Below are 25,930 nucleotides of genomic sequence, written 5' to 3' on the forward strand. Positions count from 1 at the left end.
AAATACCTGTCAACATTCGAATCTTTCCACGTTGCCCTTCCTCTCTCGAGCACGCTGCATCGCTCGTGATAGAATGACGCCAAAGAGAATTCTTCGTTACAAATCGAGCTCGGAACTACACATACTTGCCATTTTCGACTCGCTCGTTCCCAACCAGATCAAACAAGACAACATCACCTGAGGTTTGCTTCCACAAGTTCTCATAAACTCGTTCGGGCGAAACATTGACGGGCAAACCTTTCAAATTCGCCGTCAAAACTGGTTTGACGATTTGTTCGGCGAAATCCTTCTTGGACGCTCTAGCTGCATTAGTAGAGGACGGTTGTCGAAGGTTGTGTATTTGACGTCTGACAAAGTCGCGTGATGAAGACGGTAGATCGTCCTCGAGTGCTTCGTCTACGGAGAAAACCAACCAAAGAGCAGGGATCAAACTCGATGAAAGGGGGAGACTCAGGGTGCAAACGATAGAGAGAGAGACGTACAGAATGGCAGAAGTTCAGCTCGGAGCGTTTCGACTTCTTGAGCGAGTTTGAGGATTTCCGAAACTTTCTTGCCATCGGCTCGGAGATGCCTGCAACAAGTTCGATTTAATCAGCAGCGGAACTCGAAGACCCTCCTCGAGAGAAACTAAGAGGAACGTACTGCTCGAGAGCACAGAAAAGACTGAGAACTTTCCTCGAATCGTCATCGGGAAGGAATTTCGCTGCGAGTTCAAAGTAACGAGCTGATCGCTTCGCGGGTTCGATGCTGGCGGTTTTCGCGAGACCAGCAGGGACGTTTGAGATCGGTTGTTTAGCTTCTCGAGCCGACGTGTAAGCGAGCGCTCGATATGCTCGAACGGTCGGAAGAACCTTTTCAAGCGAGCGAATGTGAGCCGCGAACAGCGACAACGAGACGAGACCGCGAGATCACAAACTTACGTAATAAGCGAGTCGACTTGGATCAGCGTGATTCTTCGGCCAATCGCTTTGCGGATTCTCGGCGAGAATTTCTCGAGCAATTGATTCGATCTCCTCGAGTGGAACCGCAGTGATGATTGTGCGTGAATCCTCAACGAGTAGCTCTATCTCCACATATATGTTGAGCGAGTTAGCGGGTGCTAATAACAAGAACGGAAGAGACGAGCTTACCCATGTAAAACGCTTTCGTCAATCGGATCATCGTTGGATGGAATACGGCTCCTTTCGTTTCCAAGTCAACGTTGGACCAGACACGATTTCCCTCTTTGAGCACTTCGACAGACGCTTGAGCAACGGTCAGAGCTTCCTCTGAGATAATCGACTAGAGTAAGTCAGTGTTGCGCTCGAAGTTCGAGTGATTGGCTCGCTTACGGATTCGACCGAAACGCGTCTTGATGAAAGCGGAAATGATGTTGCCTCGAATGAAGACAGAACAAGCGTGTTTGACCCTAAGGAGGTTCTGCGTTAACAACGAATCGAAACTCCAGAGAGCACGAAAGAGAGCTTACATGGTCCAGGTCTCGCGAGGCAAACGCTGATTCAAGTCGGCGACGATGAGTTTTGCATTCCACCTGAATGTCGAATTGCCGTATTGTTCCAATCTCCAGAAACTACTGTCGAGATTGACGAGCGCCCCGAGCTTCTCGGCAAGAGACATCGATGGGTCAGAGCTTTTTGGAAGGATGAAAGCTCTTATGTCGACGAGGAGACAGTCTGCATGTAGTGATCGAGATATTCAGCTTTTCAAAACAGATTCAATCGAAGGAAAGGAAGAACTTTACCGCTCAACGGTCGAGACGCTTGAGTCCCGAAGCTTCCTTTGATCTGTCCATTGACACAAGAGATATCCTTTTCGAGCAACTTGAAACCCTCGAGACCGCTTGAGTAGTAAGTTGTGAGCAGCATCGCTAGCGACCCGCGAAGCTGAGGTTTGTATCCGTTGGCCATCGCTCTCGTCACTCTTCCAAGAGTCGAATATTCGTAGTTCGTCGTCAACAAGCTCCATTCAGGTGCTGGTTGTAGCGTTCGCGCGAGTTTCGTCGACCGCAGAGCTGAAACGTAGCGCAGTTTCGCTTCCGGATCTTGTTCCAGATTGATAGCTTTCTCGTCTAGGGAGTACGCAGACAGGAGATCGTCAGCAGCAACAGAGGACATCGAAAGTAAGACTCACAAGCTTCAATCGCGCCTTGGAAGAATTTCAGGCGTTTCAAAACCTCTGCCAACCTCGCAAAGCCCTTGGCCCATCCAGGCAGAATGTCGGTACAGGTCCTCGCATCTTTGTGAGCTGTGAAGAGTGAGAGAGCAGTCAGATTGGTTGTGATGGGCCGCAGGCTGAGAATAGAGAACTTGCCTGCTTCCAATTGCCCGATGTGAATCAGAGCTGCAGCCCTGTTCGACCAGAGATGAGCCCTGAGCTCTTGATCTTTCTCGACTTTGAGGCCTTCCGAGAAAGACTCTATCGCTTTCTCCCATTCCTTCGCAGCGAAGTACGCGTTCCCGAGAGCCTTGAAAGCGGCCGACATCTTTGAAGAGATCGAGGACCTAGGAGGGGAGACAAGCAGTGCAAGTCAGCTGTATATCACTTGGATGTCTGGCGATCCCGCTCTTAGCTCCTGTAGTGCTCGATAGCGCGAGGAAACAGCTCGTTTAGATGAAGATGGGTTGTTCCAGAGTCTCCTCGACTAGGGATGAAATTGTACGCACTCAAGGCTCCCAGGCGCCCCTTGATGATACACAAACCCTAGCTATAGTTGTCGCGTCTTTTTAGCGAGAGTTGATGATGCGGGAGACAGCAAGAGCTGAGAAAGTTCGACTTCTTCCTCCGTCTTGCGACTCACTCCTTCGATGTAGATACTCCGACAGTCCCATTGGAATTCCACGCATTCTCGATTGTGGGCTTCACCAGACAGGCGATCCAGTTCTTGCCCAGGTTCCCCTCAACCTCGTCATTCAACATCTCAGCCCTTCACCTGTTTCTTGTGCTCGAACTCGTCAAGCGCAGTCATACAACAGTGTAGAAGCCGAATCATGAAGTGACTCCCTCTCGTCGTTACCCCTGCGTGCCATCGCGGGCCAACCAATCGAAAGAGCCGGCCGACTCTTCGAATCCTTTTCTTTCTTCACTGTCATATTGCGGCAGAGAGCCTCCTACGGCACTCCAAGCCATGCGAAGTCGACAGCATACTTGTGTCCTGTCTCTTGACAAGGACGCGGTAGGAGAGATCGTAGTCTAAGTCTAGCTCGAGTGAAACCAGCTCATTTCCGTCTCCCTTTGCCTCTGCTCCCCTTTGAGTCGTATGAAACTTGACCCGGGCTATCGATCAAACCCTAACGAATCCACTAATTGCTGGAGCTTCGGAAAAGGAGAAGGAGAGAACATCATTGTAATCGAGCTCGATTACACATATTTACCATTCTCGACTCGCTCGTTCCCAACCAAATCAAACAATACGACATTACCCGGCATTTGCCTCCATAAGTTCTCATACATTTCTTCGGGCGTGATACCAACGGGCAGAGTTTTCAGGTTGGCGGTCGGAATGGGTTTGACGATCTGCTCCGGCAGTTTCTCATCTGTACATTGAGCTACGGTGAAGAAGGGCTTTTGCAGATTGAGAACTTGACGTCGGACGAAATCTCGAGATGGATTCGGTTGTTTGTCTTCGAGTTCTTCATTTGCGACAAGCGAACCGAAAAACTAAACGTCAATTTCGTCGACGGCGAGCTGCAACTTGTGTGAAAGAGTGTGAATTGCGAGAGCGAGCTCTTCCTGCCCGTTCCCAGCTGCGCTATACTCGAAAGTCACTGGAACTGCACAAAATCATGTTTGGAGCGAACGAGACGAAAGGACGTCGTGACTCGAGGGAGGTGCGAAACTTGAACAAGTCACGGTTGCGACTTTCGAAGTCACTCGAGCTGAATCGAAGCTAGACATCTCATCGTAGAGTGTGGATGTATTCAGAGAGTTCGAGAGTCTCTCTCGCGCGAGCATATAGACCCAAGGTGAGGAAGCCCGGCCGCAATTTCTTTTCTCGAAAACTTGCGAAAGGAGAAATAGTAGTTACAGTCCAGCTCAATTGAAACCAGTTCATCTTGCTTTCTTCCTTGGCCTCTGTTCCTCCTTGACTCATGCGAAGTCCGACTTGACCTCTCGATCGAATCCTAGGACGTCTACTAATCCAACCTCTCCCGGAAGATTCGACCAGAACTGTGCGTTGAGGACCGAGTTAGGGTTGAACGACTTCGGCGTGCCTCGAAGGTTGAGTGTCGGAATAGGTTTGAGGATCGGATCACCTCCCTTCGGACCCGGTGAAGCGAGATATTCATTAAGTGCTTTCACTTGATCGTTGACGAAATCTCGGGGAGCGTAACTTCCGTTCAAAGACTCATCTGCGATTGAGGAGATTTGGACCGTCAGCTTGCGACTGATCACAGGAACGAAGTGGTTACCAGACATACAGAACTTTGAAAGTTCAACTCGAAGCTTTTCTGCTTCTTCAGCGAGTTTGAAAACTTCCGAGACTTTCTTGCCGCCAGCTCGAAGATGTTCTTGGAGAGCCATGAAGAGCGTCTGAGGCTTTCTGAAGTCGTCGTCGGGAAGGAACTTGGCCCCAAGGTCATAGTATCGAGCCGATTTACGAGCTTCGTCGAATTTTGCGAGAGCGACTCCTCCCTTCGAAATTTTCTTCTCGATGAGCGCGACACGAGCTCGTTGCGACCAAACGTATCCAAGTGCGATATAGGCTCGAGCGGTGGGTAGTACCTGGTCGAGGACAAGTCGTGAGAAAAGGTTGACGTTAATGACTGATCTTTAGCTTATCGTAGCGAGAGGTAAACAACTCACATAGAAGCCAAGTCGCTGAACCGAAGACGGAGCTGCAGGTGGCCATTCACCTTGAGGGTTCTCCGCGAGGATCTCTTGAGCAGTAGCTTCGACATTATCGAGAGTGAACACCTTCTTCGCAGAGTCGGAGAATGCGTCTCGAGATGCGTCGATTTGTGTCTCTGTATGCGATCGCGGTGGAAGAGTCAGTCAACGAAAGGACAAAGGAGAGCTCGAAGGTGAAGCAAACCCATGAGGTATGCTTTGATCATTCGTTTGAGCGTAGGTCTGAAAGAGTTGCCTTTGTCATCGATCTCGACGTTCCTCCAAACCCGGTTCCCTTCGTCCAGCACTGCGAGACTGAAACGAAGAGCGTCTATGGCGGCTGCGTAATCTTTGTTCTTGTGGGCGATGAAGGCGGTTAACACGCTTCCACGAATGAACACGGAGCATCCGCTCGACGGATACTGAAGAAGCAGACTTGTCAGCTTTGTTACTCCTCCGGGGGGCTAAACGATTTTCTTACTCCAACCAGTCCTTCCCCGAAGTTCTTTCTCGATTCAAGTCTGAAATGATCGTCTTGGCGTTCGGAATAGACTCGTAGTACTTGAGGAGACCCAAGCCGTAGACGTCGAGTCTTTGAAGCGCGGAGAACTTCTTGATTAGAGGATACGAGGGATCTCCACCAGCTGGAATGATGAAGGCGTTGCCATCGAGTAAGATACATTCTGCGATAGACAAATGACCCTCGTGAGTTCTTCATCGCGAGAGACAGAACCTTCAAAATGAAAAGAAAACTAACCGCTTAATTCTTGACTCGTGTTGGTACCCGCGTTCCCCGCATCTCGCCCGTTCACTCTGTAGATATTCTCTTCTAAATGTTTCATGCCCTCGAGCCCGATTTGGTAAGCGTGTATGAGCAGCTCGAGCGATCCTCCCGCTCTCGGTTTGAACCCTCCAGAGATTGCCCCGGCAAGCTTGTGAACCGGCATTCGTTCGGCTTCAGTCGTGTAAGACTTCCCGCTCATCTTTGTGTACGTCGTACGATTTCGATCTCTAGTGCTTTTCGTCGTTTTGATCGCTGTTGCATAACGACTTTTTGCGGCGGGGTCTTCGGCTCGGGCAACCGCGTTCTCGTCTAATGTGAAGAAAAGGACGCGTTAGCGTTATTCGAATGTTCAGTAGGAGAGGGATGGAGAGCTAACAAGCTACGATTGATTCGTCGAAAAGCTGACGCCTGGCAAGAACTTCCCCAAGTCGTGCGTGAGCTTTCGACCAATTCGGTCTCGCTTGGATGCATTCCTTTGCGTCGGTGAAAGCTGATCAACTCGAGGTCATCAGTTCACTCAGACTTGCGCGATCGGAAGAGAGGTGAAAGCTTACCTTCGCCCAATCTGTCCAAGTGAACGAGTGCAGCTGAACGGTTCGAGTAGAGAGGCGCCTTCGAGTCTGCAGTTGTCTCAGCTTCCAAAGCCTTGGTGTAGTACGTTATCGCTTTCTCCCATTCCTTCGCAGCGAAGTGAACATTTCCTTGAGCCTTGAGAGCGGTCGCTGAGTTCTTCTGCGCGAGAATCAAGGGAGCTCGGGTCAGCTTTCAGATCAACAATAAGCTCCTTCGCTTTCTGTAGATGCCCTTTCCACCTCCTGCAGTCCTCGACAGCGTGAGGAAATGCCTCCTTCAGATGAAGATGGGTTGTTCCACATTCTGCTCGATCAGGGTGAAAATGAACGACCTGAAGACTCACGAGCGATCCTGACATATCACTCAAAGATCGTGCTAGGCGCAGTCGAGTCGGATTGTAGAGTATCGGTGATGCAGAGGAGATCAAGCGCCGAAAGTTCGACAAACTCTTTCTCCCTCTTCCTGCTCACTAGTTCGACGCAGACACCGTCCCAGCCACACTGAACTCGGACTACAAATTCAGTCGGCCGCCTGGAATATGCTCTCGGGGCTCTTCAATTCCCCTCAACCGTATCACTCAACAAATTGACAACTCGGGGATTTCAACTGTTCCCTCTGGTTTCGACGGTGGTGAGGTACCCTCAGAGTTAATCAGAGCAACGAGATCCAGGACAATGTGAGTGGGCTTTCCCACTGAGCCTGCGTCTTCTCAGGCAATGTCGTCGGAAATTAACTGTATCCTCTGCGACCAGCGGCGCAGAATCGGCTCTCAGCGCGGTCCAGTGCTCCTGACGTTCAATGCGGACTACATCAGGTCCATACGTCGGAGCCTCCGTGACTCGATGGCTCTCGGACTCGAAAGACTGAAGAAGGGAGAAGAAAAGCGCCAACTGCAGCAAAGACACGGAACTGAGAGTACTCGGACTTGGTATAGTGGGTATAGTGAATGTAGTGAACGTCCAGCGTGCGGGTTGGAAGGGTTAGACAAAGGAGGAGGTAGCAGTTGGCGAATGCAATCCAGAATTTCAATCCCGATCCACTCCATCGTCGCCTCATCGGTTCTCCAATCTCCTCTGCAGGTCGAGAAACCATGAGCCTTCCTCCGTGATCGGGGAGATGAGGTTACTTACTGATCAAGGGAAAAATCTTGAGTAGTTAAATCTGATCCCTCTCTTTCGAAACTCTTCCAACACGTGAGCCTCAATCTCGTCCTCCCTATCTTCATATCGTCTGTCGTCCCTCCGACAGGTGAACGTCCTCAAAGATGTTGATGGTGGTAGATCGCAGAGAAACGAGAGGAGATGGGTAAAGGGGCACTTGGAATCAAGCGAGAGATGAAGCAGGCCGGGAGGGAGAACGCTGATCAGACTACCTCTGTCGAGTAGTTCGGCCACATCGCCAGGTTGGATTCGACCCGTTAAGGAGATAGATCGGAGGGACGAAAGGCTTGAAACAACGGAGACGAGATGGTCGACAGTTGTCGAAGAGCTGTTGTATGGAAGGTATAGAGAGAGTTGTTCCAGATGTGCGAAGCTCGAGAGGTTGACGGAAGGAGTGAGGGGAAGATGAATGCGGCGAAGCCTAGAATGGGACGACTTGAGGAATTTGTCGGCGTCGAATGTTTCGTAAGCTCGCTCCCAAGGGTACGGAGAGTGCTCGAGCCGAAATCCGTCATAACTCGCCTTAAGACGGTGGCCTTTCATCTCCTCCAATTCGTCGTTCGAAAGAATACTAATCCTGAACTTGGGTGATTTTCTCCCTGCTCCTGCCTTCGAGAAGAACTGAAGGCGCTTCTGGTGCTTTGCGACGATCTTGTCAACCTCCCGCGTGTCGTGCAAAGTATGGAGAACGAACGTCTGAGCCGAGGGTAAGAGCGAAAGGAGTTCTTCCAGGAGTTCGAACGCCGTGGTCGGATCTTGATCAAATGATTTTCGAGGTCGTTCATCCATATACACGCCTCTGAGGTTCACTGCACGGACGAGAGAGCAGATTTGAGCTGTCGGGTCGTGTCGGAGTCTGGAAAGGAGGAGATTCGTTCCGTGCGCAAGTTGATCATAAGTCTTGTCATCTCGAACTCTGGAATTCCCGGCGAACTGATACACCTCCAGATCGATCGAGGCGTATAGAGGGGTCTTCGCGATTGAGAGGAATAGTTTGGAAGTGAGACAGCAGTTCGCGAGATCCTGCTTTTCTGTGACTTGCTCGAAAGTGGTCCAGAGTACGTCGTAGGGGAGTCGAGGGATCATGAAGTAGGTGGCCAAAAATAGCGCGAAAGAGTTAGAATCGTTCAGGTAGGGAGATAGTCGGATGTAGGAGACGGCGACGACAAAACTGCTGAGAGAACTGCACAGAGAACTTCGTCAGCGCCACATATACCATCAAGGAACTCGCAAAACTGTCAGAGTATAACTTACTGGATAGAATGGACGACTGCAGTGAGAAAGAAGAGAGAGAGAGAGAGAGAGAAGAAACCGCAAGAAAGGGAGGCGAAAGCGATCCGGGCGTTCGAGCAGCATGGCCGCGGCAACTCCGAAACACGACGACAGAGCTACCCGAGGCAGTCACGAGGAGGGTAAGTGCTCGAAGCGATTGGACTGATTATTGACAGGAAAGATTAGGGAAATTAGTGAACGGACGCAGGGGAAGAGAGGTCGATACAAGGAATGAACTGAGAACGAGTCGCGAATAAGTTGGGAATGAGTTGGAGATCAGTACTATATGTACAGGGATCGTAGGGCTATAGACAGGCGATAGAAAGGTAATACAGTGCGCAAGAGAAGACGGGAGGGATAGATGCTTAGTGATTCGTCGTTGACGAGCCTTCCATGACTTCCGATAACGCCTGTTGATTCATCGCGTTCTGCACAACACCTTCTCCTGCTGCTCCTAACGACATCGGTACGAACAAGATCTTGGTTCCAGGGTTCTTCGCCATCGCTTGAAGAGTTTCGAGTTGACGAATTTGGATGGCCGCGGGAGACGAGAGGAGATCCGCCGCCTCTCGGAACAAGCGGGCACTGTCGACTTCAGCTCTTGCGGTGATTACTTTCGCTTGTCCAACCCTTCGAGCTTGAGCTCCGGCGGAAAGAGCGTTTTGAACCTCGACAGGGACAACGATATCTTTGCTGTTGACGGCGAAGCGATCCAGGAGTCAGAGAGCGTCGACACGGGCGAGAATAAAGAGGTGAAACGTACATGAGGATAGATTCACACTGGAGAGCGAGAGGCAGCAAAAAGGGGAGTCAGTTTTGAACGACTCAGACGCGAAACGATGGAAACGTCGTGGTCGAGCATCACTTACCCTTACTCCCCATACTTCGGCACTCTGTTCAACAATCTGTTCGATCTCTGTTGCGATAGCTTCTCGTTCGGTAAGGAGAGATTGAAGATCCCGCGAGCCGCAGATGTCTCGAAGAGTCGTTTGAGCACGTTCGACGAGAGCCGCTTTTACGTCTTGAATAGCGAAGACCGCACGATAAGGGTTGACACTGTAGATGTCGAGCAGTGTCAGCGAGCAGTTTCAGCATAGAAGGCCGCGTCACCAAGTGAGAGAAATCGAAAAGACTGGAACGAACATGTGCTGTAAACGCAAGCCGGAGGGAGTCAGCGAGACCGAGGGAAAGAGAGGGAGAATGTGGTGACTTACGAAAATCAAAACCGATTCAATGTGACAGTTGAGTCCGTCGCGCGACAGAACAGTTTGTCTCGGAATGTCGACCACCTACTCGAGAACGTCGAACATCAGCCAACCCGTGTTAGAATGCACGAAAAGGGATGACTCGCCTGAATCTTGACGGAAACGGCTCGAAGCTCTTCACTGAATGGGTTGACTTTGACTAGTCCAGGATCAACGGAGCGGGAGAATTGTCCGAACGTGCTGATCAACCCAACGGATCCTTGCTGGACGCGCTTGTATGGGTTGGGGCAGCAGAAACAGCACGGAATCGATCCGAGGGTACCAGCAATCGCTCCCTAAAAGTGAAGAGAAGATCTTTCGTCAGGTCAATTCGCTGCCAGCACAAGTGGATGAAGACTTACCAAGCAATTGATCATCGCACCATAGCAACCGTGGTCGACATCAGATCCGGCGACTGCGAAGGGGAAACAAGTCAGTTTTCAAGAATCGAACGATCTCCAAGTCTCAGCTTGAAACAAAGCTCACCTTCTTGAGCGTACGAAGGCTGCATATCTGCTTTACGCAAAGCTTGTACATTCATCGTGCGATCACTAAAAGCATCCGGCTCGAGAGTCAGCGAGTGTGCTGCGATGTGGGAATTCTTCAACGACTCACACATTGACTTTCGGTTGAGTCGTGACGGGAGCACTTCGTTGTTCAGGTTCTTCCTCGAGGTAGCTAGGTTCACGATCCTTGCCGTTCGTCGAGTGGCCGTTCTGTTCGTAGAGGGGAGTTGACATCGTTGCTTCAAGTCGTTGTTTGCGAGTTTTCGAGGGGTTTGAGTTCGATCGAGAGTGGTTGAGGAGGAAGAGAGGTTGAGTCGAAAGTGGTTCGAGAAAGGAAAAGGATTCGATGTCAGCCAAGGTTGTTCAAGAAGAAAGGGTTAGGAATCGAGTGGGGCATGCCGAAGGGGAAGTTCAAGTTTAAGTTCAAGTTCAAGTTCGGCAAACCTATTGCATAAAGTAGAGTAAGGAATTTGACGAGTTGTAAGCCTAGGGAACTTCATTTTCGCTCTTTACCACCCATACAAAACTCTCTCTTTTTCCACCAGCCGTATAGTAGCGGAGGAGAAGGTAGTCTAAGTCAGTCAGTTAGTCAGTAGCAGATCGTATCAAATCAAGACAGGTGAGCTCGAGTTTCTTCTCCTAACCCTTTTTCTCATCTCATCAATTCGCTCCGCATGGACACATTCCGCTGACTCTAGCTTGCCTGCATACTCTTTCTCTACATCATCGTACATCTCTCGTGCTGCGTGGAACCTCCGCGATCACTCCTCTCTGATTTCCTCTGACCTGCTCCCCTCATTCTCGACCTCTCCGACTCTCCTCCGACTCTCCAATGCATTCCTGCACTTCGAACGTATCTCGCATGTCACACAACGCTTCGACGACCCGGCGAAACCAAATCTACAGAAAGAATGGCGTTCCCTATGAGCCGACGAGGATGCTTCGTTTGCGGCAAGCCCGGTCACATCGCTGCCGCTTGCACTTCGACTGAACGTTTGTGCTTCAACTGCGGTGTGAGTTGACGATATCCTCGAGACGAAGCTCTGAGAAGAGGGGAAAAAGTCAGATGACCTGACTCAACTTCGAGACGTTTGGTTGCATGATTCGCTACTTTAGGAGGCTGGACACGAGTCGAACGCTTGGTGAGTACGCACAATTGAAATGCAGCAGAGGTATCGCGGAAACTGACGATCGACTCGTTTTCGCTCTTCTCGTTAGCCCCAACCCCAAGGTCACTGACAACAAGCAGTGCTACTCTTGCGGAGGAATGGGGCACCTTGCTGCCGAGTGCCCCTCCGTTCGAGTTGGGTGAGTCACCACCTCGAAATTTCGAAGTCGCGAAAGTCAAAACTGACCCTCTAACTCTTCTTTCGCGTAGTGCTTTCTCGACCAACGGTCCCAAGTGTTACAGTTGCCAACAATTCGGACACATCGCTCGATCGTGCCCCAACGCTGCCGCTGCCACGACCGGTGCCGACGGTGAGACGATCGTTCCCGCTTCGGTCAACGGAGGAGCCGCTCCTGTTTCGACCCCCGTAGCTCGCGCTCCTTTCACCCCCCGATTCGGTGGATTCGCCGGTCGAGGTGGATTCGCCGGAGGACGTGGAGGATTCGCTGGAGCTCGTGCCGTTCGATGCTACGCTTGTGGAGGAGTTAACCATCTCGCGAGGAACTGCACTGCTGCCGCCGGTGGTGTCGCTCCTGCTCCTCGTGGACCCAAGACTTGCTACAAGGTGAATTTTCTCTCAGTCTTCTTGACTCCTCGGGGATTAGTCAACTGATTCTCCTACCGTTTTCCCTTTTCCAGTGCCAACAAGAGGGTCACGTGAGTTTGCCATTCGCTACTGATCTTCGACCGTGTGACTAATGTTGCCCTTGTGACTCTCGATAGATCGCTCGCGACTGCCCTCAAGCTGATGCTCCCGTCGAGGCCTCCGCCTAAATTTCATCTTGATTTCGAGTTGCGAGAGTAGGAGCGGAGAAGGGGTACGATGAGGGGTCTGATTGACGAGTGAGGGAGATGTGAAGAACGAGCACGAAGTGAAAGTGGTAGTGATCTCGAGAGAGGAGGGAGGGACGATAACACCTGCACTTCTTTTTTTTCCATTTTTTTCTCTACATTATTCTGCATTGTCCTCGCACTCTCTCTCATCTGTCTCGACCTCTTAGTCCAATGTATCTCTCTGTTTTCACGCTTGTCTTCCATCCACTCTGCTTGAGAGCCGTGCGAACTTTCTGCGTTTCACCTCAGGTCCTCAAGACGTTTCCGTCGGCTTGACGGCAATCGAGTCTCGGCACGGGCTAAAGCGTAAAGACGGCCGACAATCTTGCGCCTTTTTTCGATGATCTAAAAAGAGTCAAATCTCCACCATTCGACCTCGTTCGCCGACAGGACCATGTCGAGACCGACTGTACCAGCACCAGCACCGCCGATACCAGCGACAGGCTATCAAGGAGGTTCCCTAGCGAGGAAGATCACTTCTCACGACATTCCCGCGGTAGAGTCCTTGATCGCTCAGCGAGGTCGAGACGAACCTCTACAGGAAGAGGAAGCAGAATCGGAAGGACTACGGCATCGAAGGATAGATACTCAAGACACACACGTTGAGGCGTCGAACTTCTCAGGGAAGAAGGAATCAGACACAGAGGCTCAGCGGAACAAAAACACAGACGAAATAGTATTCAACGAGGATGGAGCTGGTCAGGCTGAAGAGTGGACGTTCCCGGACGGAGGCCTCAAAGCTTGGAGTGTCGTTCTCGTAAGTTTTCATTTTTCGCATTTTCGCATTTTCGCAATCTCCCTTTCTCTATTCCCAGTCAAGCTAAGAGCTAATATATGTATTGTCAACACTTGTAGGGCTGCTTCCTACATTCGTGTAACTGCCAGGGCTACGGAATGGTCTGGGGAGTCCTCCTCGCAAATCTCCGAACCGACCACTACCCGAATACATCACTCGCGACGCTAACATTGGTCGCAGGTCTCAGCAACTTCTTCCAAAACACTAGTCCTTTCATCACTGGGCGACTGGGAGAAAAGTAGTACGTCTCAAAAACGAAGTTTCTCTGTCGGATCTGAGCTGATCGGATTTTTGTTGTCAAAAAGCGGTTTCAAGAGGATGATTGCGATCGGATCGGCCCTCTCAGTGCTCTTCTTAGTCTTGAGTGCATTCTCGGTTCGCTCGCTACCGGCGTTGTTCGTGATTCAGGGTGCTTGTTTGGGTTTTGTTCATGGCATCGCTCTTCCTCTCGTGAGTCAGAACTTTCATCCCTATTCTCGATACTTTTGAGCTCACGGCAACCCATTGTAACAGTTCATGACCATTCCGAGCCAGTGGTTCTCGAAACGGCGAGGTCTTGCGACGGGAATTACGGTGAGCGGAACTGGATTCGGAGGAGGCTTCGGATCCTTGATCATGAGAGGAATCTTACCTCGGCTCGGTTATCAGAACTCCATGCTGGTTCGTCTCTATCTTTCGCTCTGCTTTCTTCTTCGAAGAACATAACCCCTAACCCATTTTCGCTACGCAGGTCTACGCCGCAATTAGTGCATTCACCTACATCATCGCATGGTTCCTACTAGCGACTCGCAAACCTCCAGTACGCAAAGTTCCGCAAACTTTCGACACAAAGACGGGATTACCGCCAGGAATTTGGAAAGATCCAGCGTTCTTCTCGCTGTTTGCTTGCGTTTTCGTTGGAGTTTATGGTTTCCTCACGCCTCCTTAGTGGGTCAATTGTCGCAATGTTCTCGCTCAATCGAAAGACTGACCAAATTTACACTTTCGCAGTTATCTGATCGCTTACACCACCGTTCAATGCCCGGAGCTCGACCCGAATTCCCTCGCACCTTCCGTTCCTCTCATTGTTTCCAACTTTATGCTCGGGATCGGACGAGTCTTCTCCGGTTTGGTCGCCGATTTCTTCGGTCCCGTCAATTCTCTGTTTTTCTCATTCTTCGCCGGAGGCATCCTCCAACTCGCATTCTGGTCGCAAGCGACTACGTACGGATCAATCATCGCATTCGGAGCGCTGTATCAACTACTCGGAGGCTGGTTCTTTGCTCTCTTACCTTATGCTGCAGCGCAGGTAAGATCATCTCTTCTTTCTCTCGAACTCGTCGAGTCATTCTCGCTCGCTGACACTCTCATGCGGATATAGCTATTCGGAACTCGAGGTCTCGCAACGATCACCGGCTACATCATCGCCTCTCAAGCTATCCCTCAATTCATCGGAGCTTCACTATCAGGACTCGTACTCGACGGAACAGGATCGTATCAAAGTGTAGCTTATTATTCTGGAGCGATGATGCTCGCGGGGTCCCTGTTCGTCCTACCTGCTCGATTCATGCGACAGCGGAAAGTGTTCGCAAGGATATAGAAGGATCATCGTGTTTCTGTAGATTTTGCATCGTTCTCTGTTATTCTCTCCCGCATAGTTGTACCTTGCTGCCATATTATATCTCGGGAGTCGGCTCAAGTTCTCTCAAGCGCAACTGAGCGATCGAGGAGAGATAAGATAGGCTAAGATGCAGATTACAACACAAAAACACTTCGATATCGATAACTTGCCGTTCAGATTGGAGCCAGTCCGAGATTCTTTCTCAGCTGCTCGAACACCAGGAGACTGAGGATACTGTGCGGCCACAAGCGAAGGAAACACATGCTGAAACCTTTGTAGAATGCGAACGGACCTGGTGCGCAAATCGATGGCAAATCGATGGGAAGTCAGCTTATCCGCTCAACAGCTAATCCATCGAGAGATGAAAGCGGCTCGTTCGTACCTTCGTCTTTGAGAATGAGAGCGGCACATTGTAGAGCGTTCGAATATCGACCCGTTTTGTCCGACATGATCCGAACCTGTTTCGAAGAATGATCAGTACCCTGTCAGAGCCATCGCTGAAAGGTAGTCTCACCTTGACGACATCGACTGGGTTCGAAGTAGCGGAACAGCAGAAACCCGCGATCGCAGAAGCGACCAGGTGAGTTTGCATCCCTTCTTTAAAAGTGTTCGAGAAATCTCGTTTGAGGCTATCCGATCGCATAGAGATGAAGTCAGTCAGCTTATAGCATGGCGCTAGAGGCGAGAAGAGGGAAGAGCTTACATATATTTCGACTGATCGTAACAACCGAGTTGCGAAGCGGTCAAGATCCCAGCTCGAACGGTTGTCGGGAAGATTGCTCGATAAAATCCTTTGATCCCTTCTCCCTGGTATACTTGCTGAATATGTTGCCGTAGAGTACCAGTCGCGGCGAGTGATTGTAGCCGTACTTTGAGCTGTCGATTGGAAGGAGAAAAGCTTGAACGAGTCAGTTATGCTCTCAAATCAGCAAAGGGAATAGAGGGAAAACGTACGAGATCTGCAGGGTTTGCCACAGCAGCACCGATCATTCCCGAAGTCATTCCAGCTCCGAGCTTTGCACCGAATCCTTCTGGATTTACGAATGGGAAAACCGAACACCACGTCTTCTTTGCGAGGTCGTAGCCTCCCATTCGAATCGCACTACGTAGAGAGAAGTGGTAGGTATCAGTAAACGGTCTTGTTGAGCACTTTCCGGCGTGCTTCATTCCTTTTGCACGAACGAGGACAACGATGCATGGAGCTCAATGAAGCGAAAGCTGATGGCTCACCTGTAACTACCTTCTCGTAGCATACTTGCACTAAGACCTTTGTAAATACTCCCAATTCCTTCAGTTTTGACCATGTTTGTCAAAGTTTTGAACCAAAATGTCGATTTCGTTGAAGTTTGTCCCGTTTTTGAGATTGACTTCGATTCGAGTTGCTGCCGGACTTTAATCCTATAACGTGTGAAGTGGGACAGTGAGGGGAGAGCTGGTTCAGTGACGTTTCCTAGCGCCAAGACAGCGAAAAAGTGAGAAAAGTAAAACGAGCTTACAAATCGAAGGGATTCGTAACGAGAGAAGCGGCCTGCGATCACAGGGTCCAGAGTATCAGTAACTCTGTGTGTAACCCGCTTGCGGCTGAAATGGAGCTCGAGCAGGGCGTCGGCGGCTCCTTGAACTTCAAGCCTGACCGCGCTCCCTCACGGGAACGGACTGCAGCGAGACGACGTACCATGTTACTCAGTCCAGCCAGAACAATCTTCTGACCCAGTAGTCTCAGGTCTAAGCCGTCTCCTTCCCTCCTGAAGCCGTCATCAGTCGCCGGTTCTTTCCCTTTCCTCAGCTTTGAGAGGTGAGCTTCATGTCCTGCTGGGTCTATCGGTGCCGGCGCTAGTTCATCTGGGTGCGGAGCCATCGGATTCGGCTGATGGATAGTCGAAAGAGCGGGTTGTGGGGAGAAGAGATAGGCGAGCTTGAGCCGGAGATTTGTTTCTCGGACAATTTGCCCACAAATCAAACACCACTTTCGGTTCGTAGGTGGGGCCGACGCCGAAGAACTGCGAAAGGGTGGGTGGGAACGATTCTAAGTCACGTTTCCTGAATCCGTTTCGTTTCGCAAGCTTTCTAAGCTCGACCTGTTGCTCGTTTCACAGACAATCTTTGCAAGGGAGGGATACGAACGACACAACAACAACAACGACAACAGGAAACTACGAGACCGCACTGAAATGAGAACACACTTTACTCCCTTGATTTCAGTCGAAAACTGATCTCGTCCCCAACCTTGACCCTCCTCGTTTTACCTTCGACGGGCGCCGCGAGGTCTTCCCGCCAATACATGTGTACTCCAAACTCGACTCTTCCATTCTTTGTCGACTTTCGATGTTTCGAGAGAGTCGAGAGGGGTTCTTTCGTTCTCTCACCCGTTTCCTACAGTCAGAGAACAGCTCAGTGACAGCCTCAGAGCACTCGAAGCATCGAGAGAGCTCACCTGATTGATCCCGACCATCAGGCACCTTCGACATCGTCCCAAGTTCGCAAACACAAAATCTCCGATTCTGACAACTTCCGTCTCGTCTTCCCAGAATGGTTCAATCTCGCCTTCTTCTTCAAGCTCGAAGTCGTCGACGATTAAGTTCGGTCGAAAGGCAGAGTGATGTACCTCGCCGGTCGTCGTGGTCGAGTTTGAGATCCAATCGTTGACTTGTCGAACGCTCGATTCGGTTACGAGGAGGAAAGGACTTTCGTTACTCAAGCGCAGCGGTAGAGGCACATTCGGTTGAGCAGTCGAGAGAGAGTCGAAGTGAGCATGGCGAGAGGTCGAGTCGACAGGTAGTCGACGAAATTGTACCGAAGGAAGATTGAGAAACGTCGAGAACCAGTGATCGGCGAGTAGCGATACTCTTGAAGAGGTGACAAGATCGCCGCAGAGTAGAGTCGATTTCGGATCGAAGTCGAGATGTGAATCGCCGTCGGAAGAAGCTGAACTGAGAGGAGGAGTGCCGTGGCCGACGAGTTCGGGAAGAGGTAAAACGAGGTCGTCCATTCCTTTCGCTTTCACAGTAAGGGTTCCTCTTTCAAGGTCGATCGCGGGTTTGATGAGCGCCATTCGCGGATACTTTTTCTGCGAGAGCGCTTTTCCCGATGAAGGGTCGACGAGCATGAATTCTCGATCGTAGAGTAATCCAGTCGAGGTAAGGGGCCAGCCTTCGGGATCTCGTTCGGAGTCGACTGACTGCGCGGCACAGGACTTGATCGGATCTGAGAGTTCAGCGAATGGTGTGGTCAGGAAGAGTCTGCGTGAGGCTTGGAATCGCTTAGAGACTCACAAAGTAGCAGGGTTCCGAGTCTTGCTCGTCGCACCTCTTCGCCAACCTCTCGACCTTTCCTCTCCGTCTTGCCGAGTTGTATCACCTCCTTTGTGTAGACGAAGAATCGTTTGACGAATTCGACGAACTTAAGCACGTCGTCCACGGTCGAAGCGGCTCCGAACGAGATCCTCGAGATGCCGAGTGGACGATGAGGATAGAACGGAGAGTATTCCTCTACACAGCGATGTCGATTAATGACGAGCCTGGGTTGATCGAGAGGAGAGAGGTCAACTCACGGTCGTCCCAACACGCTCTGCCCGCAGCTTCGAGAGCTCTCAGCTCGTCGTCGTCTACCCCGAACACTCTCGTCCAGACTCCCGCGTTACACAAGCCGCCAGTCCTCAACGAGATGCCGTTCACGATTGCCAATCTCGAGAGATGAGCGGTTCCTACGTGAGTTTGTCGGAAATCGTTTAGATCGGTATCTGGAGCTGGCGAAGGCGGTGAGAAGAGTGAGAAGCCAATCGTCGGACCTGGAGATTCGAGCTCGACGTCGAGTTCCGGGTCGATCGAATTTGCGGAATCTGCCGGGAGTGGTTGGAACGCTTGATGCTCGATAAAGACTGGTTCACCCTCTTCCGTCTCCCCACCTTCGTGTCTCAGCTCACTCAACAACTTCTGTGCGAGATTCCGTGATGATCGAACGTGAAGTTCCACCTCGTTCAAACCGCCGTAAGTTTCCTTGAACCAGTCCATCGCTTGACTCAGCGCAACGATCTCGAGGTATGGTACCGTGCCTTGTTCTAGTCTTTGATGGATCGTCGGGTTCGAGCAAGTCGGAGAGGCGCGGGGAGTAAAGGTGAATGGAGCTGAGAGCGAGAGTGAAGAGATTGAGCCGCCACCGAAATGAGGAGTAGATAGGAAATGATGAGAGGCAGCGCGACGGATGACGAAGAATCCGAGAGATGTCGGCCAGCCCTGGTCAACGAGACAACAGGTTGTCAGCTATCGAGCGGAAAAGGTAGAGGGTCAAGCTCACGAAGATTTTGTAGAATGATCCGACAATTGCATCAGGAGCTTCATTCTCTGACACTGAGCCGAGATCGAGCACCTTGGTCGCGCAGTAAGCGGCGGCATCGACGAGGACTACTCCGTTCGCATCCGCTCGTTTGATCTTCTTCGCGAAGTCAAGCCCAAGTCGGCCTCCTGTCGCATTGCATTGTGCCGGGTACGTATAGAGAGTAGGTTGACGAGAGTTTAAGGTTTGTCGAGAAGCGGCGCGGAGGAGGGAAGACGGTGTAGAGTGAGATTCGACGGAAGCCGAGCGAGAAAGTGCGATTCCTCGTAAACCGACTAGACTGTTCGCCCAACACGATCACTATCAGTCTCATACGGCTCTCTCTGATGCTGGCCGTGTCTGGCGTACCTCGTATGACTCTCTGTGAGGTATCGCAAAGCGATTTGACCATTGTCCATTTCTTCGGTCCTCTTCCAGTTCCACGCGTCCCCGATCATCTGGATCCCCCTCGTTGCTCCTCCTTGAGTGAATACGACGTCCCACTTGTCCAAGTCATCCGAGGAGACATTGAACAGCTCTGTGAGCACTCTCGTTCGAGTTTTCGCGATTAAGAGGGAAGTTTCGGATCCAGATGTCGAAGCGGAATGAGGGTTCGCGTAGAGAGTTGATGCGAGGGTCGTCGCAAAGCGTTGGGCTGGGGTCACGGGTGCAGGAGGGGAAGCGGCGTAGTCGAGATAAACCTCGTCTGTTGCGATATCCGGAATTAGCTTCCTTGTTTCCCGATCCAGCGTGTGTGAAGCTCACCTTTGAGTGCAGGATAGTCTCTAGCCCTTGCCCGCTCAAACTCGTCACAGTCTCGATACCCATAGCCCTCTGATCGTAATGACTGAACAATCTCTTCGCGCGTGCGTGTAGTCATCGTTGATGAGCGTCGGTCCTTCAGGATTAGTTCGTGGGTGGTGTAAGCATCGCTTCGGAGCTAGTAGAGGAGAGTTCCGGAGTCGAGGTGAAGGGTCGGAACAAGTCAGCGGCCTTGGACGGGAATCGGTTTCTTGCTCCTCTCACCTCCTCTCTCTGCCTCTTGATCCCTTACTACGTTCAACCTCAACTACTCGCACGACACCCGACTCGCGGCTGTTCCTCGTTCAACTTTCACCAAACCCCCACTTCGAACTATCGTCTTATCGCACCTCCACCATCCGACTCGAGCTCTCTACGACGACGCATGGCACCTTCAGCCGAGGCTGTTAGCTCTGGAGGAGCGCAAGGGTCTTCGCTGGCTGCGTACGAACAGATCGCATCTTCGACTTTGCGATTCTTCCTGAACGGCTCTCCCGTCACTCTCGAAGGAAACACATTCGATCCCGACACCTCTCTACTCTCCTTCATTCGATCGCAACCCAACTTGAAAGGCACGAAGCTTGGTTGTGGAGAAGGAGGTTGTGGAGCGTGTATCGTCGTTCTGCAAGCGAAACATCCAAAATCTGGCAAGATCACTCACTCTTCGATCAACTCGTGCCTTACTCCCCTGGTCGCCGTCGATGGGAAACACGTCATTACTGTCGAGGCACTCGGGGACGAGTACAACCCTCACCCTTTGCAAGAAAGAATGGCGAAACTTTCTGGTGATTTCCCTCTTTTCGTTTCTGTCCCTTTGTCCCTCGCTGATAAGTCCTGTCTTTGTCCTTTCGATATGTCATTGTACTTTCCTGTCATTGTCCTTTCGGTATCGTATAGGTTCGCAATGTGGCTTCTGTACTCGTGAGTCGATCTCTTCTCCTTTTGGGATGGTCACGGTAACGACTGACACTGAGAGTTTGCCCCAACAGCCGGAATCATCATGTCGGTTTATGCTCTCCTTCGGGAAGCGGCTTATCAGGGAAAGCTTACAGTGACCGACGTCGAACTCGGAGGTGCTCTCGACTCGAACCTCTGCCGCTGTACCGGCTACGCTCCCATTTTCCGAGCAGTCAAGTCGTTCGTTGGAGAGTACCTCGCACCGAAGGGTGAGTTCAGCTCAATCACCTCCTTCCGTTCAGAGTGACTTAAGTGACATCTCCAAGTCTTGCAGAGAACGGTGCTTGCGTGGTCGACCGAGATTTCGTCGTTCCTCTCAACTACAAAGACTCAGGACTGGAACCAGAGAGGATAGCAGAGGGCAAGGCAGGATGTTGTAAAGGAACGAATCCTGCAGCGGAGAAAGCAGAAGAAGTCAGTACAGATGGTGAGCTTGAACCCTTCTTTCCTGCGTTTCGAGGCGAGGATCGAGAGTTGACGTTATTCGCGACGCTTGTTTGACAGTTTCACTACCGGCGGAAACCGTTCTCGACTCGCCTGTCCCGAAGATTGACCCGGTGAACACCTCGACGATCGGAAGAACTGCGCCAGTCGACCCACAGGACCAAGACATGACTTCTTCAGCTCAAGTGAAAGCCGGTACGAAACCGAAAGGATGTGGACGAGCCGACTGCTGTCAACTCGGCGGCGACCCATCGAAAGGAGAATCGACCGCTGCGACTGTTTCGTTCCCGAAATTCACCTTCAAACCTTACCGACCTGGAACTGAACTCATTTACCCTCCCGGACTCGCGAAGCATCAATTCGTACCTCTCAAGTTCGGTTCAGCGACTCGTAACTGGTATCGACCCACGTCGCTCGAACAGCTCATCGACCTCAAGAGAGCTTTACCGGATGCAAAAGTAGTTGGAGGATCCTCGGAGCTCGCCATCGAAGTCTCGATCAAAGGCGCTCTCTACCCTGCCTGTATCTACGTTGGAGATCTTCCTCAAGCTTACGACTTCACTCTCCCGAACCTCGACGACGACGAACCCGTCTTCTCCTTCTCTGCGAATCTCACCTTGAGCGAACTCGAAACGATTCTCGCAACTCTTGTCGCCAAACTACCTCGAGAACAAACGGGACCGTTACGGGCGATGAAAGAACAGCTTCACCTCTTCGCGGGAAAGTCAGTTCGAAACGCTGCGACTGTCGCCGGAAACATCGCTACCGCCTCGTGAGTCTCCCCTTGCTTCCGGTCCCTTCCCTTCCAGACACTCAAACTCAATTGAACCTCGCCCATGTGAAGGCCCATCTCGGATCTCAATCCAGTTTGGCTCGCGACTCGATCTCGATTGACGGCAATCTCTTCAACCAACGCTGAACCGATGACCCTCCAACTCGACGACTTCTTTACCGGCTATCGTCAGACCAGATTACCCAAGGACGCCGTCATCTCGAAGATCGAGGTCCCTCTCTTCAAACCTAAACGAGAAGGAGAGAAAGAAATCGTTCGAGCTTACAAACAATCGAAACGAAGGGACGACGACATCGCTATCGTGACGGCCTGTTTCGCCTCGAGACTCGACAAGGACAACAAGTTCCTATCGATCAAGCTAGCCTTCGGAGGTATGGCCGCCTTCACGGTCGCGGCGAAGAAAACGGAAGAGTTCATCCTCGGAAAGACGGTTTCTTCTTCGACTCTTCAAGGTGCGATCGATATCCTCGCCGATGAGTTCAACCTTCCGTTCACTGTGCCCGGAGGTATGGCTTCGTTCCGACGAACTCTCGCTCTCTCGTTCCTCTTCAAATACTTTGTCGAAATTGCGAGTCAATGCGGAGTGAGCTTGGACAAGATCGAGGGAGTTTCTCCGAGCGAGAAGGCAAACATCACTGAAGTACGTCTCATCCCTCTCTGCGATTATCGAAGGCATCGCTCACGATTCGTCGATGCGAAATAGATCATCAAACGAGAACCTCAGACTTCGAAGCGAGACAATTCCGATCCGTACGCGAAAGAGATCGTCGGCAAACAAGAACCTCACTCTTCTGCTCTCAACCACACGACCGGAAGTGCGACTTACGTCGACGATCTCCCGACTTTCCAACACGAAACCTACCTCGCTCTCGTCCTCTCCTCCCGAGCTCACGCCCGAATCCTCAATGTCGACCGTTCTGCCGCTCTCGAAATGCCCAACGTCCTCACCTACGTCGATCACACCGATCTCCCCTCACCGAAAGCGAATTGTTGGGGACCTGCAGTGCAAGACGAGTTCTTCTTTGCGGTCGACGAAGTGACTTCGCATGGAGGAATCATCGGAGCTATCGTTGCTACGAACAAAATCGATGCTCAGAAAGCTGCTCGAGCCGTCAAGATCGAATACGAGGATTTACCGAGAATCCTCACGATCGAAGAAGTGAGTCGCTGTCTTCCCCTTTGGTCTTTTTCCTCGTCTGCAATTCCGAGAAGAACTACGAGCCCTGACTACGCGCTCACTATCATAGGCTCTCGCTGCGAACTCTTTCCACGAAAGTTACAACCGTCGAATCGCTCGAGGAGACAAAATTGAAGACGCGCTCGCAGCTTCCGAGTTTGTGCTTGAGGGCCGCACGACGATGCAAGGTCAAGAACATTTCTTCCTCGTAAGTCCCCTCGCGGATGAAAGATGAACTCTGCAAGCGCTTACTGATTTCTACTGTGTTTCTCACCAGGAAACATTCGCTTGCCTCGTCGTCCCCAAGAATGAAGCTGGAGAAATCGAGATCTTTGCGAGTTCGCAATCACTGACTGAGACTCAACATACGGCGGCTCAAGTGACTGGAGTACCAAGGAATCGAATCGTAGCTCGATCAAAACGGCTTGGAGGAGGATTCGGCGGAAAAGAATCTCGAACGTCGATGGTCAGTAGTGCTCTCATGTCGCGAGAGTGCTCGACGTTTGAGCTGACTCTGACTCATACTCGCAGCTATCTTCCGTCTGCGCTGTCGCTGCTCGCAAGGTCAAGAGGCCTGTTCGTTGCATGCTCGATCGCAGCGAAGACATCAAGATTTCTGGTCAACGCCATCCTTTCCTCGCCGAATGGAAGGTTGGATTCACGAAGGACGGAAAGCTTACCGCTCTCGATGTCATGTGAGCCGTCAATCTCTCCTTCGACTGACGATGAGCTGATCCAGATATTCCGAACGTCTTAAGGGGTTACGCAAACGGAGGTTACTCGCTCGATCTTTCAGGAGGTGTCACTGATCGTTTCCTCGCCCATCTCGACAACTGTTATTACATTCCGCACATGGACGTTCGAGGTGAGCTCGTTCCAGATCTTTCTACTTATTTGATCGCTGACTTTTCCGATACACGCAGGTCGAGTGGTCAAGACCAACACTGTTTCGAATACCGCTTTCCGAGGATTCGGCGCACCGCAAGGAATGCTCGTTGCCGAGAACTACATTGAAGCGATAGCTCATAAGCTCAATCTCGACATCGATCACGTTCGACAAGTGAGGCGAAACGTCCAGTCTTCTCTGTCAGGACTCACGACGGCTGATGTGCCGATCGTAACTTGCGACAACAGATCAATCTCTACGCAGAAGGTCAAAAAACTCATTATCATCAAAAGGTACTCGATTACCACGTTCCTCGAATGCTTCAACAGCTCAAGCAAGACGTCGACTTCGAGAAGCGCAAGAAGGAAGTGGAACAATTCAATCGGGAAAACAAATGGAGGAAGAAAGGGTTATCATTGCTTCCAACGAAGTTCGGATTGGCATTCGTAAGTCCTCGATTGTCGCACAATAGCTGAGCTACTTTCTGACTCCTCTCGAGCTCATAGGGTGTGAAAGCGATGAATCAAGGATCGGCACTCGTTCACATTTACCTCGATGGTTCAGTCAGCGTTAGTCACGGTGGAATCGAAATGGGACAAGGCCTGTATATCAAGTGCCTTCAAGGTCTGTCTTCTTCGTCATGTTCTCACCGCAGAAATTCCCCGTGCTGACTCTTAAAACTTCTTAACAGTCGCCGCGCAAGAGCTCAAAGTCCCTCTCGAAGCCGTCTTCACCTCCGAAACCGGCTCGAACACTGTCATCAACACTTCCCCTACAGCCGCCTCTGCAGGTTCCGATCTCAATGGATTCGCCGTCCACAACGCCTGTGTCGAACTCAACAAACGCCTCGCTCCTTTCCGAGAGAAGCTTGGACCCGATGCGACGATGTCAGCTCTCGCGGCTGCTGCTTACGGTGAACGAATCAGTCTCTCAGCGACGGGACATCACGCTACTCCTGATCTGGGTTACGTATGGAATTGCATGGAAGAGACCGGCAAATTGTTCGACTGTGAGTTTCGCTCTTTTTGGTCGATCTACGACTAGCGGATTACTGATAATCGCTCGATACTCCAGACTATACACAAGGAGTATGTTACGCCGAAGTGGAACTGGACGTACTCGATGGATCCCACAAAACGACTCGGCTCGATATCATCATGGACGTCGGTAGAAGTTTGAATCCCAACATCGATTACGGGCAAATCGAAGGAGCTGTAGTTCAAGGAATGGGTTGGTCTACGATCGAGGAGAGTTTGTGGTTACAAAACGGAGCGATCTTCACGACAGGACCCGGTTCGTTCATTCTCTTACTCCAGGTGAGATCGCTGAATCCGAACCCTTCGATTTCCTTCAGGTGCTTACAAGATTCCCGGATTCAACGACATCCCTGAACACCTCTCCGTCAAGCTACTACGAGACGCTGAATGGCCCACCATGACGACGATTCACTCGAGTAAAGGAATCGGAGAGCCTCCTTTCTTCCTCGGAACTTCCGTCAGTCTCGCTCTTCGACAAGCTCTCCTTTCCTCGAGAAAAGATGGCGGCTTCACAAAGGACGAACAACTCGTACCGTTCAATTGGCCGATGACCTCTGAACGATTGAGGAACGAGAGTGGAGATTGGATTGCGAAGAAAGGGCGAGTCGAACCGAAGGAAGGCGAGAAAGGGAAGGAATGGTTTGTTAGATTGGCTTGATTCTGTCTGTTTGTCTGTGATTGTACATTTAGCTCGTGGTTTTGTGCATTGTCGTTTCTCGTCTTCTCTCTGTCTGCGAGTGTTCGAGGTGAGGAAACCGGT

The 25,930-nt window shown here is 51.2% G+C and overlaps 8 protein-coding genes across 8 annotated transcripts; 3 read left to right on the plus strand and 5 right to left on the minus strand.

The window, feature by feature from the left end:
* Positions 1-115: 115 nt before the first annotated feature.
* JCM6883_002322 (tetratricopeptide repeat protein) lies at positions 116-2,482 on the minus strand (the record flags this gene model as incomplete). Its single annotated transcript, XM_076629005.1, has 9 exons — positions 116-396; positions 483-571; positions 643-851; positions 921-1,063; positions 1,131-1,268; positions 1,332-1,408; positions 1,469-1,673; positions 1,742-2,068; positions 2,131-2,482. 9 exons carry the CDS (start codon positions 2,480-2,482, stop codon positions 116-118), a joined length of 1,821 nt encoding a protein of 606 aa, XP_076491188.1.
* Positions 2,483-4,086: 1,604 nt separating this feature from the next.
* JCM6883_002323 (uncharacterized protein) lies at positions 4,087-6,542 on the minus strand (the record flags this gene model as incomplete). Its single annotated transcript, XM_076629006.1, has 9 exons — positions 4,087-4,349; positions 4,419-4,722; positions 4,804-4,964; positions 5,033-5,238; positions 5,309-5,510; positions 5,585-5,920; positions 5,988-6,101; positions 6,166-6,343; positions 6,528-6,542. 9 exons carry the CDS (start codon positions 6,540-6,542, stop codon positions 4,087-4,089), a joined length of 1,779 nt encoding a protein of 592 aa, XP_076491189.1.
* A 2,439-nt stretch (positions 6,543-8,981) lies between these two features.
* On the minus strand, positions 8,982-10,600 carry JCM6883_002324 (slipin family protein; the record flags this gene model as incomplete). The annotated part of the gene is made up of 9 exons (XM_076629007.1): positions 8,982-9,309; positions 9,380-9,396; positions 9,486-9,672; positions 9,760-9,764; positions 9,831-9,905; positions 9,968-10,156; positions 10,223-10,275; positions 10,347-10,411; positions 10,476-10,600. The coding sequence occupies 9 exons, from the start codon at positions 10,598-10,600 to the stop codon at positions 8,982-8,984; spliced, it is 1,044 nt and encodes a 347-aa protein (XP_076491190.1).
* Positions 10,601-11,277: 677 nt separating this feature from the next.
* Positions 11,278-12,308, plus strand: JCM6883_002325 (uncharacterized protein; the record flags this gene model as incomplete). Its single annotated transcript, XM_076629008.1, has 6 exons — positions 11,278-11,379; positions 11,483-11,508; positions 11,585-11,674; positions 11,745-12,099; positions 12,174-12,191; positions 12,258-12,308. 6 exons carry the CDS (start codon positions 11,278-11,280, stop codon positions 12,306-12,308), a joined length of 642 nt encoding a protein of 213 aa, XP_076491191.1.
* A 954-nt stretch (positions 12,309-13,262) lies between these two features.
* JCM6883_002326 (uncharacterized protein) lies at positions 13,263-14,743 on the plus strand (the record flags this gene model as incomplete). Its single annotated transcript, XM_076629009.1, has 6 exons — positions 13,263-13,405; positions 13,470-13,614; positions 13,678-13,824; positions 13,895-14,091; positions 14,155-14,452; positions 14,525-14,743. The coding sequence occupies 6 exons, from the start codon at positions 13,263-13,265 to the stop codon at positions 14,741-14,743; spliced, it is 1,149 nt and encodes a 382-aa protein (XP_076491192.1).
* A 194-nt stretch (positions 14,744-14,937) lies between these two features.
* Positions 14,938-16,622, minus strand: JCM6883_002327 (uncharacterized protein; the record flags this gene model as incomplete). Its single annotated transcript, XM_076629010.1, has 8 exons — positions 14,938-15,056; positions 15,147-15,222; positions 15,279-15,393; positions 15,468-15,640; positions 15,719-15,866; positions 15,995-16,162; positions 16,261-16,292; positions 16,440-16,622. 8 exons carry the CDS (start codon positions 16,620-16,622, stop codon positions 14,938-14,940), a joined length of 1,014 nt encoding a protein of 337 aa, XP_076491193.1.
* Positions 16,623-16,948: 326 nt separating this feature from the next.
* On the minus strand, positions 16,949-19,955 carry JCM6883_002328 (uncharacterized protein; the record flags this gene model as incomplete). Its single annotated transcript, XM_076629011.1, has 7 exons — positions 16,949-17,137; positions 17,199-17,968; positions 18,037-18,252; positions 18,315-18,996; positions 19,058-19,376; positions 19,445-19,781; positions 19,841-19,955. 7 exons carry the CDS (start codon positions 19,953-19,955, stop codon positions 16,949-16,951), a joined length of 2,628 nt encoding a protein of 875 aa, XP_076491194.1.
* A 306-nt stretch (positions 19,956-20,261) lies between these two features.
* JCM6883_002329 (uncharacterized protein) lies at positions 20,262-25,828 on the plus strand (the record flags this gene model as incomplete). Its single annotated transcript, XM_076629012.1, has 17 exons — positions 20,262-20,661; positions 20,774-20,797; positions 20,866-21,042; positions 21,108-21,260; positions 21,338-22,049; positions 22,122-22,710; positions 22,774-23,229; positions 23,318-23,455; positions 23,525-23,713; positions 23,779-23,942; positions 24,006-24,112; positions 24,171-24,307; positions 24,382-24,579; positions 24,640-24,757; positions 24,825-25,142; positions 25,208-25,426; positions 25,488-25,828. 17 exons carry the CDS (start codon positions 20,262-20,264, stop codon positions 25,826-25,828), a joined length of 4,440 nt encoding a protein of 1,479 aa, XP_076491195.1.
* Between the last annotated feature and the right edge of the window lie 102 nt (positions 25,829-25,930).

This window comes from Sporobolomyces salmoneus (assembly GCF_050403485.1).
Source record: "Sporobolomyces salmoneus JCM6883 DNA, S_salmoneus_JCM6883_v1_ctg3, whole genome shotgun sequence".
Taxonomy (NCBI): Eukaryota; Fungi; Basidiomycota; class Microbotryomycetes; order Sporidiobolales; family Sporidiobolaceae; genus Sporobolomyces; species Sporobolomyces salmoneus.